Raw genomic sequence first — 16,921 nt, 5'->3', positions numbered from 1 at the left:
TGTTACTCTTTATTGTTCTTTGAGATTTTAAAGAGGCGCTGCCTGTTTAGTTATAAGAAGAAATAGATTGAATTTTAATTTTATGATACTTCGTAATGCATTATAAAATTAAAAATTTTTAAAGTTTGGAATAATTTTATACTTAAGAAAAGTTGCAAAAAGAGTATACAGAGTGGTTCCGTATATCCTTCATCTATACCTAATGTTAACACTGGCAGAAACATGGTACAATTATCAAAGGTAGGGAACTAATAACATTGAGTCATTGCTATTAACTAATCTACAGACCTTATTTGAATTTTGCCTCTTTTCCACTAGTGTCCTTTCTTTTAAGCCCAGGATCCAGTCAAGGCCCACACAATGCATGTAGTTCCTATTTCTCCTCAGTCTCGTCCAATTTTCACCATTTCATCAGTCTTTCTTTTACTTTCATGACCTCGATAGTTTTAAAGAAGATGAGTTATTTTATAGAATGTCCCTAATTTGGATTTGTCTGATGTTTCCTCATAATTAGATCAAAGTTATTCAGTTTTGGCAGGAGTACCACAGAAGAAAGGTTATATACTTCTCAGTGCATTTTGTCAGAGGGTGTTCGTAATATCTTATTATTGAGGATGTTAACCTTGGTAAAGTGGTGTCTGCCAAGTTTCTCCACTGCAAATATACTCTTTTTTTCTCTTTAATCAAAAAGTATTTTATGAGGAGATACTTTGAGATACGCAAATATCCTGTTTCTCATCATACGCTCACCCATTAATTTTGTCGATCTTGCCTGCAGCAGTTATTACTGTGCCGGTTGCCTAATGATGCTTTCTATTTTCATCATTTCTTCTATATTTATTAATTGGAATGCTGCAGTAAGGAAGTGCTGTCCATTCTCTACCATTTATTTATTTCTTCAATTATTTATTTATATCTTTATGGGCACATAGATATTTAGTTTATTTCCAGGTTATAATCCAGTAACATCCTTATTTACTTGTTTACAAGTTGTCTGAGCTTTGGCTGTTGGGAGCTCCTTCAGGTCAGCACCTGATTCCCTTTGATGTGCCTCCATCATTTCTGAGGGCATCACAAGGTGTTCTAGGCTCGTCATGTGTTTTTATCAGTTCGCAACCTGGAATTATGTTTCTAAGGAGTCCTAGTTCATTTATTGGAGAACGGTATTAGAAACCAAGATCTGGGCACTTCTGTTCATTGGTACTAGGTGTCATTGCTTCTAGGACCTCTCAGTGGACATAGCTAAGAAATATATGTTTGTGTACTGCACGTGCATTAACATCCAGCTATACCTATCTGTCCGTCTACCTATCTACCTGCCTATAAAAACCCATGAGTTCATATTGATGCCTCCAATTCTTATCTAATACCACAGAGTTTTTTTCCTTACTTGTAACCTCTGTTTCTGACAGAGACAATTTTGACCCTTATTGTCTTCATTATCCCAGATATTTTTCCTTTCTATTTATTCCTGGTCAGTGTGTGGTGGTGGTGGTGGTGATGGTAGTGGTAGTTGGGTGAGAATTTCTAAACTATACACTTGTGAGAAATACCAAATAAAATATTGCTTGACAGTAATTTTTGTCTTTATCCTTATGTTAAGCAGTGAAAAAAGGTTTCCAAAGTCACTTGAGAAAAGTTCTTTTCTTCCCTAGCCCCCTCAGTTGGTTGTATTTTTCACTTGTAACACAGTTAGGTTTATTTGTGTTCCATTTTAGATTCTTCGACCCTACCCCCATCTTGGTTGATTTCAATTACTTATTTCTATTTTAGGTATTTGAATTATTATTATGGTTCTAAGAGTCAGTTGCAGAAAAATATATTCAGAAAAGTGTCACTGCTCCATTATCTCCGTTATTTGTTCCCATTCTCTCTCTCTTTCAATCCTATTCCTAATAACTCCTTGTAGGCATCTAATCTCATTAGTTATCTTTCCTATATTTCTTTTGCACAGATGAGCTGATACATGTGTAGTTTTTAATATCCCCTTCTTCCTATATGACGGGTACCTTGTACTTTTGCTATATATACTATATATCATATGTAAATATGTATTATATATACACAAATGCATTTTTATTTTCCACTTAATATATCATTTACAAAAAGATTTACATCAACCCCATCTCCTTTAGCATTCTGAGATAAAAAAAAAAACGTTTATTATTTTTTTCACCTGTAGAATTTTAGATAGGAAATATACAACGTAGAACTATAAAAGTAAAGCATCAAAATTCAGGGAAAGACTATTTCGTGAAGTTTTACTTCCTAAAACAATATTCCTAGGTGCATAAATATCAATATTGTTTTTCTGTAGATGTAAGTCAAATGTGGTGTGAAGTTGTTGGTAGTAATTTTAAATGCCTTCGTTTATAAATACAAATTCACCTTTTGTTTCTAGCTGGTAGCAGTGTTTGATGAGCAGGATCCACATCATGGAGGGGATGGCACCAGTGCCAGCTCCACAGGCACCCAGAGTCCAGAGATATTCGGCAGTGAGCTTGGACCCAACAATGTTTCAGCGTTTCAGCCTTATCAAGCAACAAGTGAAATTGAGGTCACACCTTCAGTCCTTCGTGCAAGTAAGTGAAAGCTCTGTCTTCTCTGCACGTTTCATCTTAATTTACAGGGATGCCAGCTTTTATTATCCAGCCATGCTCTTGTGAATGGAATTCATTATCTATTTCTATCAAAAATTGATTAAGTTTAGAACCTGGGCCAATGTCTTTTGCAAGAGAGGTCGACAAGATTCTTTACATTTTAATAGATTGGGCTTACTTTATTTTAGACTGGCAGAGTGTTAATTGCTCACTAAAGGTATAAAGATAAGAGTTAAACTTAGATTACCTGAATTCTTTTTAGTATATACTTCATCTGAATGCTGGAACACATAGAAATTAACCAGAGAGCTTCACATTGAAATAAAACATAGCGTCTTTGATTGCCAGTCAACTTGGTTAAAACCATTACTTGAACTTTATATGAAGAGCAGGAGAAGAGACCTCAGGGCCATAGTTATCTTCAGGGATCTGGAAGAGCTTTTGTTGGAATGCTCTCTGAAGGAAGGAAAGTGTAGGACACAGAGAGTTTATATTAGGAATCCTAGGACCCAGCGGACTCAAGTTCCAGTATGCTTGCTCGAAGAATTCTATCAGTCATTCCTAGAAGGTTTACTCAGAAAAATGAGCACCTTTTCTGGAAATCATACTTAGTTTTCTTTAAATTGTATAATCTTAAAATTGAGCAGTTGTTAAGAGTAAGATGGTCCATTTCAGGAGCTTTGTAAGTTAAAAGTCGTTTATCTTTTAGGCACATCTACTCAGAAACATTGAAATTTCTCAAGTAGAAAATTTAGTCTTGTGTTATTTTAATGGTAGTCTTAAGTAGGTCTTAATACATGTAGATAGCGAATAATATATAATAATATATCTATAAAATGTGAAATAATATATAGACTATAGGTAGATAATATTTAGACTATCTAGTTTCTTTTTCTAAAATGCACCCTTATTCCTACTTTCACGTTGGTCGCAATGGTAGCATTTTGGCAATTTGCTTTTAGATGTTCATAAACTCCTGCTTCCCCTGTCCCTTGAAGATATATGTGAGGAGAGCAAGGACAGAACACCAGTTTAGCTGTTAACAAACTGACTATCCATCAGAAACCACAGGAAAAGTTTTCCATGTAGAGATGTAGAGAATGGAGGAGGCACGCTGCACGGTGGGATGTGTAAGCAATGCCCTAGAAGGTCGTGGATGGATGCAGGCCAGTGGTAACCCTCCCTACAATTGCTCTCTGTCATCTGGACAAGGCACGATTATAAGCGAGAACCAGGCACAATGAGAAAATGTTTCCAAGGAACATGATAGGTGTTTTAGGTGAACATTTCCTTATACCCAGAAGATTTAGCTTTGCTTGTGCACATGTACAAACAAATATATTTTAAAGTAATTTTGTAGCAATAACATTTGATTACTACATGGATATGCTTTTTAAAAATCTTATGTTGGATTTACTTTGGGCCCAGTTTTTCAAAAGGTGAAGTGTGTGTACTGTGTATCGTATACAAGGTAATATGTAAGTGGTATACAGTTTACTTTCTTTTATTATATACTAGGTCATTAAGTCCATGCTTTAATGATTGTCTGTTTAGAGTAAGCTTGCGTATAAAAAGTGGATTGCCTTTGAGTTAAACAAGAGTTTAATTAAATAATAGTACAGATATTCAGGTGCCTGATGTTTGGAATTTAGTGTCTTTATGTGTGTAATTATATGCTAACATATATAATTAAACACAGAGCTTTTTGTTACTGTCGTAGATTTTTATTCATGTATTTTATAAAGCAAGATGCACTTTTAATTTAGCTGTACCTTAAAGTGTTGGAAGAAAGCTACATCCTGTCTTAACATTAAGAAGAATTTGAAAGGGATGCTTCCCATCAATTTTAACCTTTCGATTTCCCCAGACTCAACAAAAATTCTAACCACCACCACCCACATTTGGCTGGCCCTACATAGTAAAATTTAATTGTTGTTTTCAACCTCAAATATCTCCTTTTACTTTGTTTTTATTAAGGAAAGGATGTTATAATTGAAGCATATATGCACACTGTCTTCCAGCCACCTGTGGGAAAATACACAAGTCTTATTTTCTTGCCCTGATTTTTATATGCTAAAATTATTTAGATATATGTGAGGCATCGGGTAGGTGCTTGTTAAGCAGCTACTAAATACAGTGTTTGGTGACAATATAATTGTGACTCATTCTGTAGGAGTCATCGGTATATTAAGATGATTTTTCATATTGTATTAATACTGCTCATTCAAACATAAAACAACATTGATCTGTGCTGGCCAGGCATTGTGCTGGTTGACAAGAATCCAGAGTTGAGTTGAAATAAGGCCTAGACCTTGTCATCCAGGAGTTTATGTGTAGTGGTCTTCCTTATTTACATATGTGGAAATAAAGAAGCCAACAATATGCAGAGCTTTGCTTAGTTGAGGGATAATCAGCTCTAATCAGGGGCACAGTTAGTAAAAGATTTTAGATAAATAAACTCCTAATTTTTGTTTTGCAGAAAGTGATAACTTTCCCATGTTTTCCAAGTATTCCTCTGAATGAATTTAGTCATCTCCTTTGTTCCATAAAGAATTGATGGAAACTGAGAAAAATACTCATATGCAATCCCCCCCCCCCCATTAAAACAGTGGATATTAGTTTGGGTATTAAGGTAAAGCCTAGGAAGTTGCCACTAATTTGTCCTCAAGCTGTCTTGTAGTAGATACAAGAGGATTCTGATTTAGTTAAATCAGTGGTTCTCAAGTGGGAGTGATATTATCCCCTGAAGGACATTTGACAACGCCTGGAGGTATTATATTTTCGGTCCTCCCAACGGGTGAAGGTGGGGATGCTAATAATACATCTGATCGAGGACAAGGACACTGCTAAACATCCTGCAAGGCACTGAATTGTCCCCCACATCAAAGAACTCTCAGCTCAGAGTGTCAGTACTGCTGAGATGGGAAAGCCCTGAATTAATGAATCGTCAAAAGAGCAGTTACTTAAGAGAAGCTAAATGGGAAATTTGAGAAGAATTTTCTTGAGCCCAGTATATTGAACAATGTCTTGAATAATACCTTTAACTGAAAGACAAAGAAATAATGACTAGCTAACAACAATATTGGTCAGAGTAGATAACCAATAGACCATAACAACAATAAAGAAGGAATTATGGGCAGTAGTACAGAAAAATATTAGTATGCATGTAATTAATAGAACAAAAATATAAATTCTTCTGAATATAAAAGAAATGTGCTTTAAAAATTGAGAAAGTAAATAAAATAGACCACATAATGAAAGGCTGTTTATATAAAAGCTTCTATGTTAAAGAAATAAAGTAAAATAAGAAAATATTTTAACACTGATCTATTTTACATAAAAATAGGTGCCTATGAGGAAGGAAGGGAATAGGATGGAGGAAATGGGGTAGAAGCTAGATTTCTAATTCCTTCTTTTGTATATTGGGCATTGACACCATATTATATTTTACATAATTATAAGATTACATTTTAATTTTTAAGATAAAATTCTTAATAACAGTATTTAATGATTGAATAACTTAATTATTAAGATAAAAAAAATGACACAACCTAAGTATACATCCAGTTGATGGCTCAGTCATTCAAGAGTAACTATTTCAAGTAACTAAAACATAATAATTTATAAATCAAAAGGATATGGAAGAAAAAGAACTGCCAAACAAGAATCCTAAAACTGTTTGTTGTTGGTAATTTTGGCATTGTTAATCTTAGATTATTTGGATGGATTTTATGAGATGAGGCAAATGAGGAATTATAATATTCAAATATTCTAATTTTGTTGTTCCTGTTGCCACTGAGGACCCAGGATACTTAGTATAGAAGAAAAGTGATGCATATATAAATTAGAGGAAAATAAAGTTCTGTGAGCCTCAATTTGAATAGGACATATAATGAATCATGGTCAATTTTATTACACTTACACACACACACACACACACACACACACACACACGGCCGTAGGAAGGATCAGTCCTGTATATATTCACTAAAAGGATCTAGAACCTATGACCAACCCAGTAACTGAACATTCCTGATATCCAGACTATGCTCTGGATATAGCATTTCCCGTTAAAGGGAAACAGAGCTCCTTGGAGAAGTGGCTGAATTCCGGGCTGGGCAGGAATTGTGTGAAACGGTCCTGTATCATTCTGTCATAGTAGGAATTACGGATGCTACAAAAAGTTACTACAGCTATGTCAGTAGGGCCGCACAGTCAACTTGTGGCTCCCACTGGAGAAGAGGGACAAATGGAACATCAGTAAGGATAATAATGCCGTTTCCCCGAAAGTAAGACCTAGCCGAACCATCAGCGCTAATGTGTCTTTTGGAGCAAAAATTAATATAAGACCTGGTCTTATTTTACTGTAATATAAGACCGGCTCAATATAATATAATATAATGCCATACCATACCATACAATACAATACAATACAAAATATAATACTGGGTCTTATTAATTTTTGCTCCAAATGATGCATTAGAGCTGTTTGTCTGGCTAGGTCTTATTTTTGGGGAAACATAGTAGCAGTAAGTTCATGCATTCATAATGATAACTAAGTAAGCAAGTAATGTAAAATATGCTAGTGAACCAATTTATTATTTGAAAAACTGGTAAAATTGGTATCTATTCTGCATTTCCATTGTGAATAATATTACTGGGTCACCGAATAGTAGCTGTGGGGAAGTTTCTTTTAATAGACGTTTTCAAGCTCATAAATGAAGAAGTAATGATAGAATTAGAATATCACTATTTTGCAACTCCTAGTGAAATAATGGAGCTAGGCATTCATTACCAATCACGGCTAATATACAAATGAAATAATAAGTTAAGGCCAGTCCACCAAGCATTATGTACCTCCTGATGGAGGAATACAACACTTTCTCGAAAGTGGTCTTGACAAAGGAGACATAAATCTGATCAAACATCTAGACCCAACTGCCAATTTATAGGAAATACAGAGCTCTGGGAAGCATGTTGACACCACGGGGATGCAATCAGCCCCATCAAAACTGGGAAACTGAACAAGACAAACAACCCAGGTTCTTCCATAGATCAACAGCAAGGTGTGGAAACAGAGAGGGAATTTACAGATTAATAGATGCTTAGAAGACAGAGTCCATCTAAATTTAGGTATGTGGACCTTGTTTAAATCCCGATTTAAATAAATCTTTAAAAAAAGAGTAATATTTATATGCTGATTGGTGAGTTGGATGCTGATTGGGAATTTGATATTAAGGAATTACTGATTAGTAGATAGTTTGGAAAGAGTACAGGTGATGTCAATCAGTCTGAACACTTGGGTAGTCTCTCTCCGCCTCCATTCCTTAATCTCTAAATACCTACTTCAGAATTGTTGTGAATTAGGGTCCTAATGCATTGCCTGACACATGACAAGCACTAGATTCATAGAAGGTTGTAGAATGGTGATGAATGATGATGTCTCGAGTGCAGACTCACTTCTTACTGATTTTTAAAAGGGTTGAGAAGTTACAGCATCCAAGTAACTAAGACCTATATTCTTGAATAGGACATACTGCGCTGCCCATCTTAGGGAGATGGGGTGGAATACTTTTGTACTGAGTGATAGCGAACCATTTTTCTCTTAACCTCACAGTTCTGTGATACACAGAAATGTGTCCATTTTCAGTGTTCACATATCGAGGCTTAAGGAAACCTAATGTGCTCAGGGCACACATTTCCTTTCCTGTGGAAAGCAGAGTCCAAGTCTTGTGATTTATTTTCACTCTGATTTTTTGTTTGTTTTTAATGTGCAAAGTCTTTTTATAGAGGTTAGGCATTGTGGACTTAGAATGGTGGCCCGATTTCTTTTAACTACAGAATTTTGATTTTTAATGTTTCTTCTGGAAAATCCAGTCTGAAGAGCCAAGATTCCTTTGAAAGTGGCATATGCCCTAGTAATGGTAAAATTTCTGGAAATAGTATTGCTATAAAAATTTTGAGAAACAACGTATCTGATTTATTAGATTTTTAAAAATCTTTTAACCTTTTAAATCTTTTCTGAGTTACAGTTATTTTCCAGTTAATTTTTATCCATTATGCAAAATTTGTATGAGGTGGTGCTGTTTAACTCATTGGTAAAATTTTACTAGCTTTCTAACTTTTAGAACTTAAAGAGATACCAATAATTGTTACAGAAGGATCATGTTATAAAGTGAGCACCCCCTCTTGATCTCTTAACTTTTTCTTACCCAAGAATATATAGCTTGATTTTGTCTTGCTAGGATGTATATCCAAGATCTTTGGTTTAGAGATCTATCCCCTTAACATTAACTGGTATTAGAATACTATTTTCTGGATTTGATTTAAATATATATTGAAATAGAAATAATATTTCTATTGTATTTCCTTTTAACTTGTGAAGTGGAGCATAGCATACAAATGGTATTCTCAGTATTTCAAATAATTACCTTCTTACTGTGCAAGTTCTTTTCAGCGTATAAAACTCATCCAGTTTTGTAGTGGATGCAATCTGATTATTACATGTTGACAAGGTCATATATCTATTAATTGAATTGGAGATGGGATACAAAATTGCTGTAATTATTGTAATTTTCTAGCTAATTGTAGGGTTGGTGGTGAATATTTTACTTCTGCAAAATGAAAAACAGTATTCCATCAGAAGTTGTTTGATGGGGGTTCAGACATTTTGTTTTATATCTTTGATGCTTTTTGCCCACAAAGTAACTCTTTTGTATTTTTTTGTGTGTATCATTTTCGCCTCTGAATGTCAGAGTGCTCATTGATGGGGATCAGTGAAAGCAGGCAAAGGAGGAGAGTGGAATAGTACTCTCAGCTACCTCTTTGTTCTGGTTGCCATGTTACCTTTATTGTTCTTTATAAATTGGAGTACTCTCCTTTCAGACCTATAATAAAGGTTGGATCGGTCACATCCAATTGGAAGAGGAATCCTCTTCTCAGCTCTCTTGTCACCTGTGCCCTACTTAGAAATACTCCCTGAAATGAGCATTTTTAATTAAATTCAGATTGTTTATGTGTTCTTTTTTGCATTGAAAATTAAATGAATTATTGGTCAGTCCACTTAAGTATTATAATATGGGGCTTACTTTGCATATTCTCTCTCTTGTGTTTTTATTTTATTGAAGCTAAGCTGGCTTCCAAAGCTGGAAGCTGAATTGACATTTTAAAAATAATGTTATATGCACGAGGTGAATGTGGTTGGAGGACTGTAGATGTGGGGTGTGGGGGTGTCTGTATTCCTAAGGGGGTGTTGGGAGTTTAATGTAGAAGGTGGGAAAAGCAGACTGATGTTTATTCCCTGCTGAAATATAAACTGGAGACGCAGGTGAAAATTGCCAAACCTAATGAGCAATTGGGCAGATAAGATGGGCTGGCAGGCGACAGCAGTTCAGCAGCAGGCGCTCACACTGAGAACAAAAATGCTTGTTCCAGAGGACCACATTTAAATACCATAAATAAAATCTTTTGCATTGATATTTGGTCTTATAAAGCAGCATATTTTATCCTTCTGTTTTCCAATTAAATAGCCAACAATCAACTTATGGCGACTTTGGTTGTAAAATTATTTTTAAACTTGCCTTTTCAGGTTTCACCCATAAAAAATGAACAAAATATGTTTTCCCCATTAGAATATAAGTAGTATTAGGTTTTAAAACAGTAATAAAATGTAAGTGATCACGTGCTTCATTGGGCTGAAACATTTCATCTGTGGTCTTTAGGTTGGAACACTCCTAAGTAACACTATAGTCTTCTCAATGTACTGTGTCATTTCTATCTGCTTACTTTACCCAAGAATCCTTTCCTTCCATTGAGCATATAAAATTTAGACATGTGCATGGCTTTTCTCCACTGTGACTTTCAGTACATGGTATCGCATAAGGGACATTTGGAAAAGCTTTTCACATCTTTTGTGGAATATAGCAGTCCCTTAGGAAACTTTCCGGGTCCACCTCCCCTATTTTTACCATTGGGAACTTGAAGGTGAATGAAATAAACTAACATTGTCTGTATTTAAAGCATAATTGCAGCTCACATTTTCAAATTTAAGGCCAGTGGAGTTATTGTCAAAAATGCATGAATACTTACTGCATGAGATCCCATTGTTGGTTTCTTTGTGTCATTTCCAAACACCTGACTTGGGTTCAAAGCATCTTTGCAGTTTCTATCTGACATCAGTATTTCTCAGTTATCCTTTTACAGAATAAGCATTTGCCCCTTACATTATTTAATTACATCTTGGTGAAGCACTTAATTAAAAAATACTTTCTTTTTTTTTTCTTTTTTTTTAAATTAAATTTATTGGGGTGACAATTGTTAGTAAATTTACATAGATTTCAGGTGTACAATTCTGTATTATATCGTCTATAAATCCCATTGTGTGTTCACCACCCAGAGTCAGTTCTCCTTCCATCACCATATATTTGATCCCCTTTACCCTCATCACCCACCCCCCAAAAAAATACTTTCACATATATGTGTTGGATATTTTACACTTAATGGTGACTGTCAGTCAGTGGATGAAGGAGTATTATTTATTAGACATTCCATGCCCCATGTGATCAGATAGGCTTTGGCCTGTAGTTAGCAGGTGGTCCTTGGACAGTACTCATCTGGAAAGACTTCACTGGAAGGGAATCACAGTGTCACCTAAGCAGGGTCTCTCCACCCTTGACATGTGGCACTTTAGGTGAGGTGAATTACAGGCTCCACCAGAAGTTGCCTCTGAAATTAGACCCAAACCGTGGGGAACTGGATCGCTTGTGCACAGAGCTCTCTGTCTCAGTCAAAACTTGCTGAATTCTTGGGAAGAATAGTTTTACACATTTGTCCTTGAACCTCCCCCGCACCCCTGAAAAAAATATAAATGATTTCCCCATTGCCCAATTACTTCTTCCTTCCTCACTTCTTTTTGTCTTTGTATAGTATATTTTATTTGACCCTGAGGTCTTGCCTTGAATTCTTCCCTTTGTGTGGGAATATACCTTATTTGCCCAATTATATTATCTCCTTATCAAATGCAGAAACAGTTACACTTGAAAATGTGTGATGGTAATATAGCTATGAATATATTAATAAAGGTACAATTTAAATCAAGCCAGAAAGCCCATTTCCAAATTATTACATAGAGGAAATAATTGTATGAAAATGTTCTAGTAGATAAGATTAGATTGTAAACATGTTTCTTTTTCATCTTCCATTCCAAACCAGGTATCTAGGTTCTGTTTTCTATTAGCGTGTGTCAGAGAGAGACACATCTTGTGGATTGTTTTGTCAGCATGAAAGCCTGGCAGAGAAATCTTTTCTTCACTTTTTGCTGCACTTGATATAGAGCTCTTGTTTACTTCTTGGGACTGTGACTGTGTTTACTTATTTATTTTTTCATTGTTTCTAAGGTCAGAAATGGCTTTCCATTCCCAGTTCTGTTTGTCCCTGTCTGGCTCCGGTACCCAGCTGGAGATGAGCTTTGCATCTCAGAATTCTTGTGTCATTCCCAAATGGGGAAGGAGCTAGAGGAAGCCACAGGAAAGGCATAAGGTGCTTGGTAAATGTGCCTCTCATGTTTTAGTCTCTTCTGTTCGGACATTTCTCTGGAACCAACAACTAGTAGTTTCTGTGAGGGCCCCATTTTAAAGAAGTCTAAATCAGTGTATTGATTCATTATATCATTTTGTGCTTACTAAATTTGTAGTGACTTATACATTAATGTATTAATTATTACTTATTAATTCATTGTCTACGTATCAACAAATAGTTCTCCTTAGTGAAGCACCTGAGTGCTGCAGTGTGTGCACATAGTGTGTCTTGCAAACGTGTCAGGGTACACGCGTGTATGTGTGCTTGAGGAACACCTTTGAGATAGGGTCACTAGTGCCTTTTCACCAGGAGATCTCTTTTGTGGAGCTCTTTCCATGTCTTACTTTAACTATTTCCCTATTCGACATTGGCATTTGACAGCACTTAAATCAATCTGAAATTTTCATAGCTCCAAAAAGCAGATTCCACTTCCATGACCTCACCTTCTCTTCCTTCCTCTTGGTCTCATGAATCCAAACCGTTGACCTAGCTTATTCTTAAGTACTGTCACTGTATTTGCAGCGTGGACTGCCTTTCTAGTTGTGCTCTGTCTCAAGGTTGTGGGACGTTTTGTGCACCCTACATTTTCTGTCTGTTTTAGGGATTAAGCAATCACTGTCTGTTATTTCAGTTCTTACGTGCAGAGTCAAAGGTAAATAACAGCCACCACAACAGCTTGTTGCCTGTGCAGCCACTGTGTTCCTACCATATTACACTAGTGTCTTTTTTCATGTCATAGAGTGGTTGGTACCCTAGTCAAAATTTTAAAACCTATGTAATATAATGTTGTATGTATATACATACATGCACATAGCTGATATTTAATGAGGCTGTTTATATGGAAGGAGTGGAGGAGTAGCATGTAACTTCAGGAAAATCATTTTATGAAGATGATTCTCATGTTTAAAGATGGAAAATTACAGCTGGACCAGTCTAGGAAGCCTCAGACCAACTATAATATGGAAAAGGCAGTAACCAAAGGGCATTTCAGAGCACTGCTAAGTTACTCAACCAGTCATCACATTTAATTAAAATGTCAGCTTGTGCCATGGCTGATCCATTGGCTAATTTGTTATTTAAATCAGCTTGAGAAGTATTTATTTTAAAAATAGAATTTGTGTTAATGCATTGGAAAAGAAGATTCTGTTCCTTGGCAGAGATGTTACAGCCTAAAGATTTATGACTCGGAACAAAAAAACTCAGCTGGTGATCTGTTTGCATAGTGGTATATATATCTACTAATATTTGATAATAGCCAATCTTTTATGACCAGAGTAAGGGACTTGAGAATGGGAGGCAGAAACAAGGTCACTGATGAATCAAAAATCATAGAATAGAACTGCACTCAATTCTGAGGGTGGGTGTGGGACGCATGGGTAAGTTTTGGGAGGCTCAGGCATCCACTCCGAGGAGATGAGGGAGAGCTAGGTGGGCAGGGACACATATGTGCTTCAGCCAGACAAGTGACCAGTCTGCCTTCCTCATTTCTCTTAGCTAAGATTTGCCCTGCCTCTTCTCTTCAAAATTAGGAACTTAGCTTAATTAGAGTTCATACATAGTTTAGGTGCCCCCAATTTTGAAGAGCAGGCTGTATGTAAGTTTCTACATATGTATGTGTGTGTTTATATATATGTATTAGTTTTCTTTTTTCCCCCTAACCCTAACTCCTAACCTCTGACCTAATCATATATAGAAATGTTCTATTCCTGGTATAACAAATTACCAAAAACTTAGTGGCTTAAAACAATACACAATTTCTTAACAGTTCTGTACGTCAGGGTCCCATGTGGACCTCACTGAGTTGAAATCCGTGGGATGCCAGGACTGTGCTCCTTTCTGGACGCTCTGGGAAGAGCCCATTTCCTTGCCTTTTCCGACGAGTAGAGGTGCCTTTGTTCCTCAGTTCATGGCCCCTTCTTCCATCTCCAACATCAGCAACCTTGCATCTCTTTGATCCTTCTACAGTCACATCGAACTCTCTTCTGCCCTTCTCTTCCGTTTTTTTAGGACTCGTGTGATTATATTGGGCCCACTTGGATAATCCAGGATAATCTACTCATGTCAAAGTCTTTACCGGAATCACGTACGCAAAGTCCTTTTTTGCCTTAAGGTACCATGGCAGGTTCTAAGGATTAGAATGTGGACATCTTTGGGGGCCAGTATTCCATCTGCTATTATATAGATATGTTTTAATAGTGTAGAGCAGTGTGAAAAACAGGACCACTTCCATTGCTTTATGTATGATGGTATTGTCTTCCCTGATCAGGTGACTCAGGGGATGATAATAGCATCTGACCAATGACATTCCCGTGGTGGTCATTTTGATTTAAGTGTTTTGGGAGGGAAAGTAATGAACAGTGGGGCAAAAGATACCATTCATATTTCTTTGAAACCGGTTTTTTTTTTTTTTTTAGGTGAGCCAAATGGAACAATTTTATAAAAATGAAATTCTAGCTATGATTAATTATTGTTTGCCTGATAAAAATAATTGTTAACTAATTTGGTTGATATATATCTTCTTACATAATTAAAAGGAATTTTTATAATAGTTACTGAGTGTTATGCTTACACAGGTAAATTTTTGATTATAAAAATTATGTACAACTTGTGAATACTAAAACATTGAGTAGTTTTGTTTTCTCATATGCACTCTCTTATTTGCTCTTCCCCTCTTCATGAGTTATTTTATTTGTTTTCTAAGCTTCAAAATTTGTTGTAGATGTTTAGTTATGTTCTAGACGATTCCATAAAGGATCTGAACAATGACTTCTAGGATGATTACATAAACTGATGGAACTTGTAAAATTGAACGTAATTTTCAGTCTTGAACCTCTACAATAGCTACATTCTTGAGCTATTTTAGAAGTTTCTAGTGATGCTGTTTTCAACAGAGACTAGTTCTAATCAGTCTTCATGAGCACGTTCACCTAAAGACCTTTTTTCTCCCTATGATTTCACCTTATTTTTTTCTTTTGATAGTAAAGAAGTGGGTTCTTGGGCATTTATAAATCTTCTAAAGAATAATATTTTCTTAACTATAGTACTCTTATCTATTTTTGTGTGTCCTTAGATTCTGCTTTATTTTGTAGCTACTTATGTCCCTCTCTAGCATCTAAATTATTATACAGCTAGACTCACATCTTCATCATCTCTCTGTGCTGACAGCAGCTGGCTCAATACATGCATTTGGGGGGCAAACTCCCTTTTCCCCGCAGCCCCATGAGTCTAGCAGTAGATCAAAAGGAAGGGAATAAAGTATGGACTTGGTCCGAGTTGCTTTAGAGGGGTAGACAGTCTGTTCAATTCAGTTCAGGTTCTAGATACAGCAACGTGATAAAAGACTATTCATATCTATTGAATATAACATTCCAACGTATCTAACTTCAGAGGTATACTTGATTTTTAATTTATTTGCCACTCTGCTAGCATTCCTTTAGTTGGAATGTGTTTTTTTAATACTGAAGAAGTGCTTTATATTTTCCACTGAACACAGTTTTATATATATTTCAAATTTTGTACATTCTCCAAGATTGTAAATTTATATGGAAACCTCACAAATAATACATATATTCTCAATTGGATGTGCTTGATTAGTGGTCAGTGCAATACTGTTAGTATATAAAAAATTGAGATCCTTAATTAGAAAAAAATATCTACTCAAAGCACATCTAAAATGATTACTCTCTGCTTTATAGTTATGTCATCCATCTTCATTCACTTCCTTTGTTATCAAGACATACTGAATTGCTGCATTTTTGTTACAATCTTAGTGTAAGGCTTGATTGCTTCAGGAGATAAGTTTGATTTAGGTTTAATAATTTCATAGTTGTGGTTATTATTCCTTACCAACTTTAGAGTATAGACTTAGAGAAAAATAAAAAAAAATATTTTTGAACTAGACAAATTGAGTAATTGCTGGGGACGCAATTTTATTCTGAGAAACTTGGCCACTGTAGACCTTGATTCCTCTTTGCTCATCTCCATTCACTGATGCTTCGCCATCATTGGTAATAAAAATGTTGAAATGTGTAATTTACTTTCTTATGCAAGAGTCAGGATTGTCATGATGGAGTTGTGCTGTAAGTGTCTGGGAAAGGTGTGTGTGTGTGTGCACGCGCGTGTGTTGGAATGATTCCTTACCTTTTATTTTTGTTCACAGAAATTATTTACTGACTGAAAACTGTGTTTTGATATAGGCTTTTTTACTTCAAATATCCATAGCAATATTAAAGCATATCATATGATATGAAGATACTGTTTCTAAAGCTAATAAATTTTTCGACATTATTACTATATTATGTTTCTAAATAAATCAAATGTTATTTTTTTACAGTTTTCTTTATTTACTTTGATAAACTCTGTCCTTGAAATAAATACTCTCACACCAAACACCTGCCACACACACACACAAACACACACATACACACACACAGACTTTTAAAGGGAGTTATTAATTAGATGAATTATTAGTGAAGTCTTTCTACCTACATCTGGCTGCTTTTTATAATTTGCTTCTAAGTCCTATGGGTTTCAAGCTTCTAGTTTTTATGCTACTCACATTTGAAAATTTTGTTTTTTTCTGTCTACTCCTCTACTAATTTTATTGGTAAATAATATTTATTTGAGCATCTTTTAGTGATATATTTTAAGGACATCAAAATAATATAAGAATAATTTTCACATTTCTTTACCATCACTTACCATGTATCACTTCATTGCTCTTTGAATTATTTTTCTAAAAGATT

General features: G+C 35.4%; 1 protein-coding gene across 27 annotated transcripts in view; it reads left to right on the top strand.

The window, feature by feature from the left end:
* Positions 1-16,921, top strand: part of PARD3 (par-3 family cell polarity regulator) — a 610,024-nt gene that overhangs the window by 236,460 nt on the left and 356,643 nt on the right. For all 27 annotated transcript variants that reach the window (XM_081059103.1, XM_081059088.1, XM_081059079.1 and 24 more), the window contains one exon: positions 2,402-2,582. In XM_081059103.1, coding sequence (XP_080915229.1) covers positions 2,402-2,582 — 181 coding nt within the window. The remainder of the gene's footprint in view (positions 1-2,401; positions 2,583-16,921) is intronic.

The sequence above is a fragment of the Rhinolophus hipposideros genome (assembly GCF_964194185.1).
Source record: "Rhinolophus hipposideros genome assembly, chromosome: 1".
Classification (NCBI taxonomy): domain Eukaryota; kingdom Metazoa; phylum Chordata; class Mammalia; order Chiroptera; family Rhinolophidae; genus Rhinolophus; species Rhinolophus hipposideros.
The sequence above is the reverse complement of the archived record's forward strand: the minus strand, read 5'-3'. Positions and strand labels throughout refer to the sequence as shown.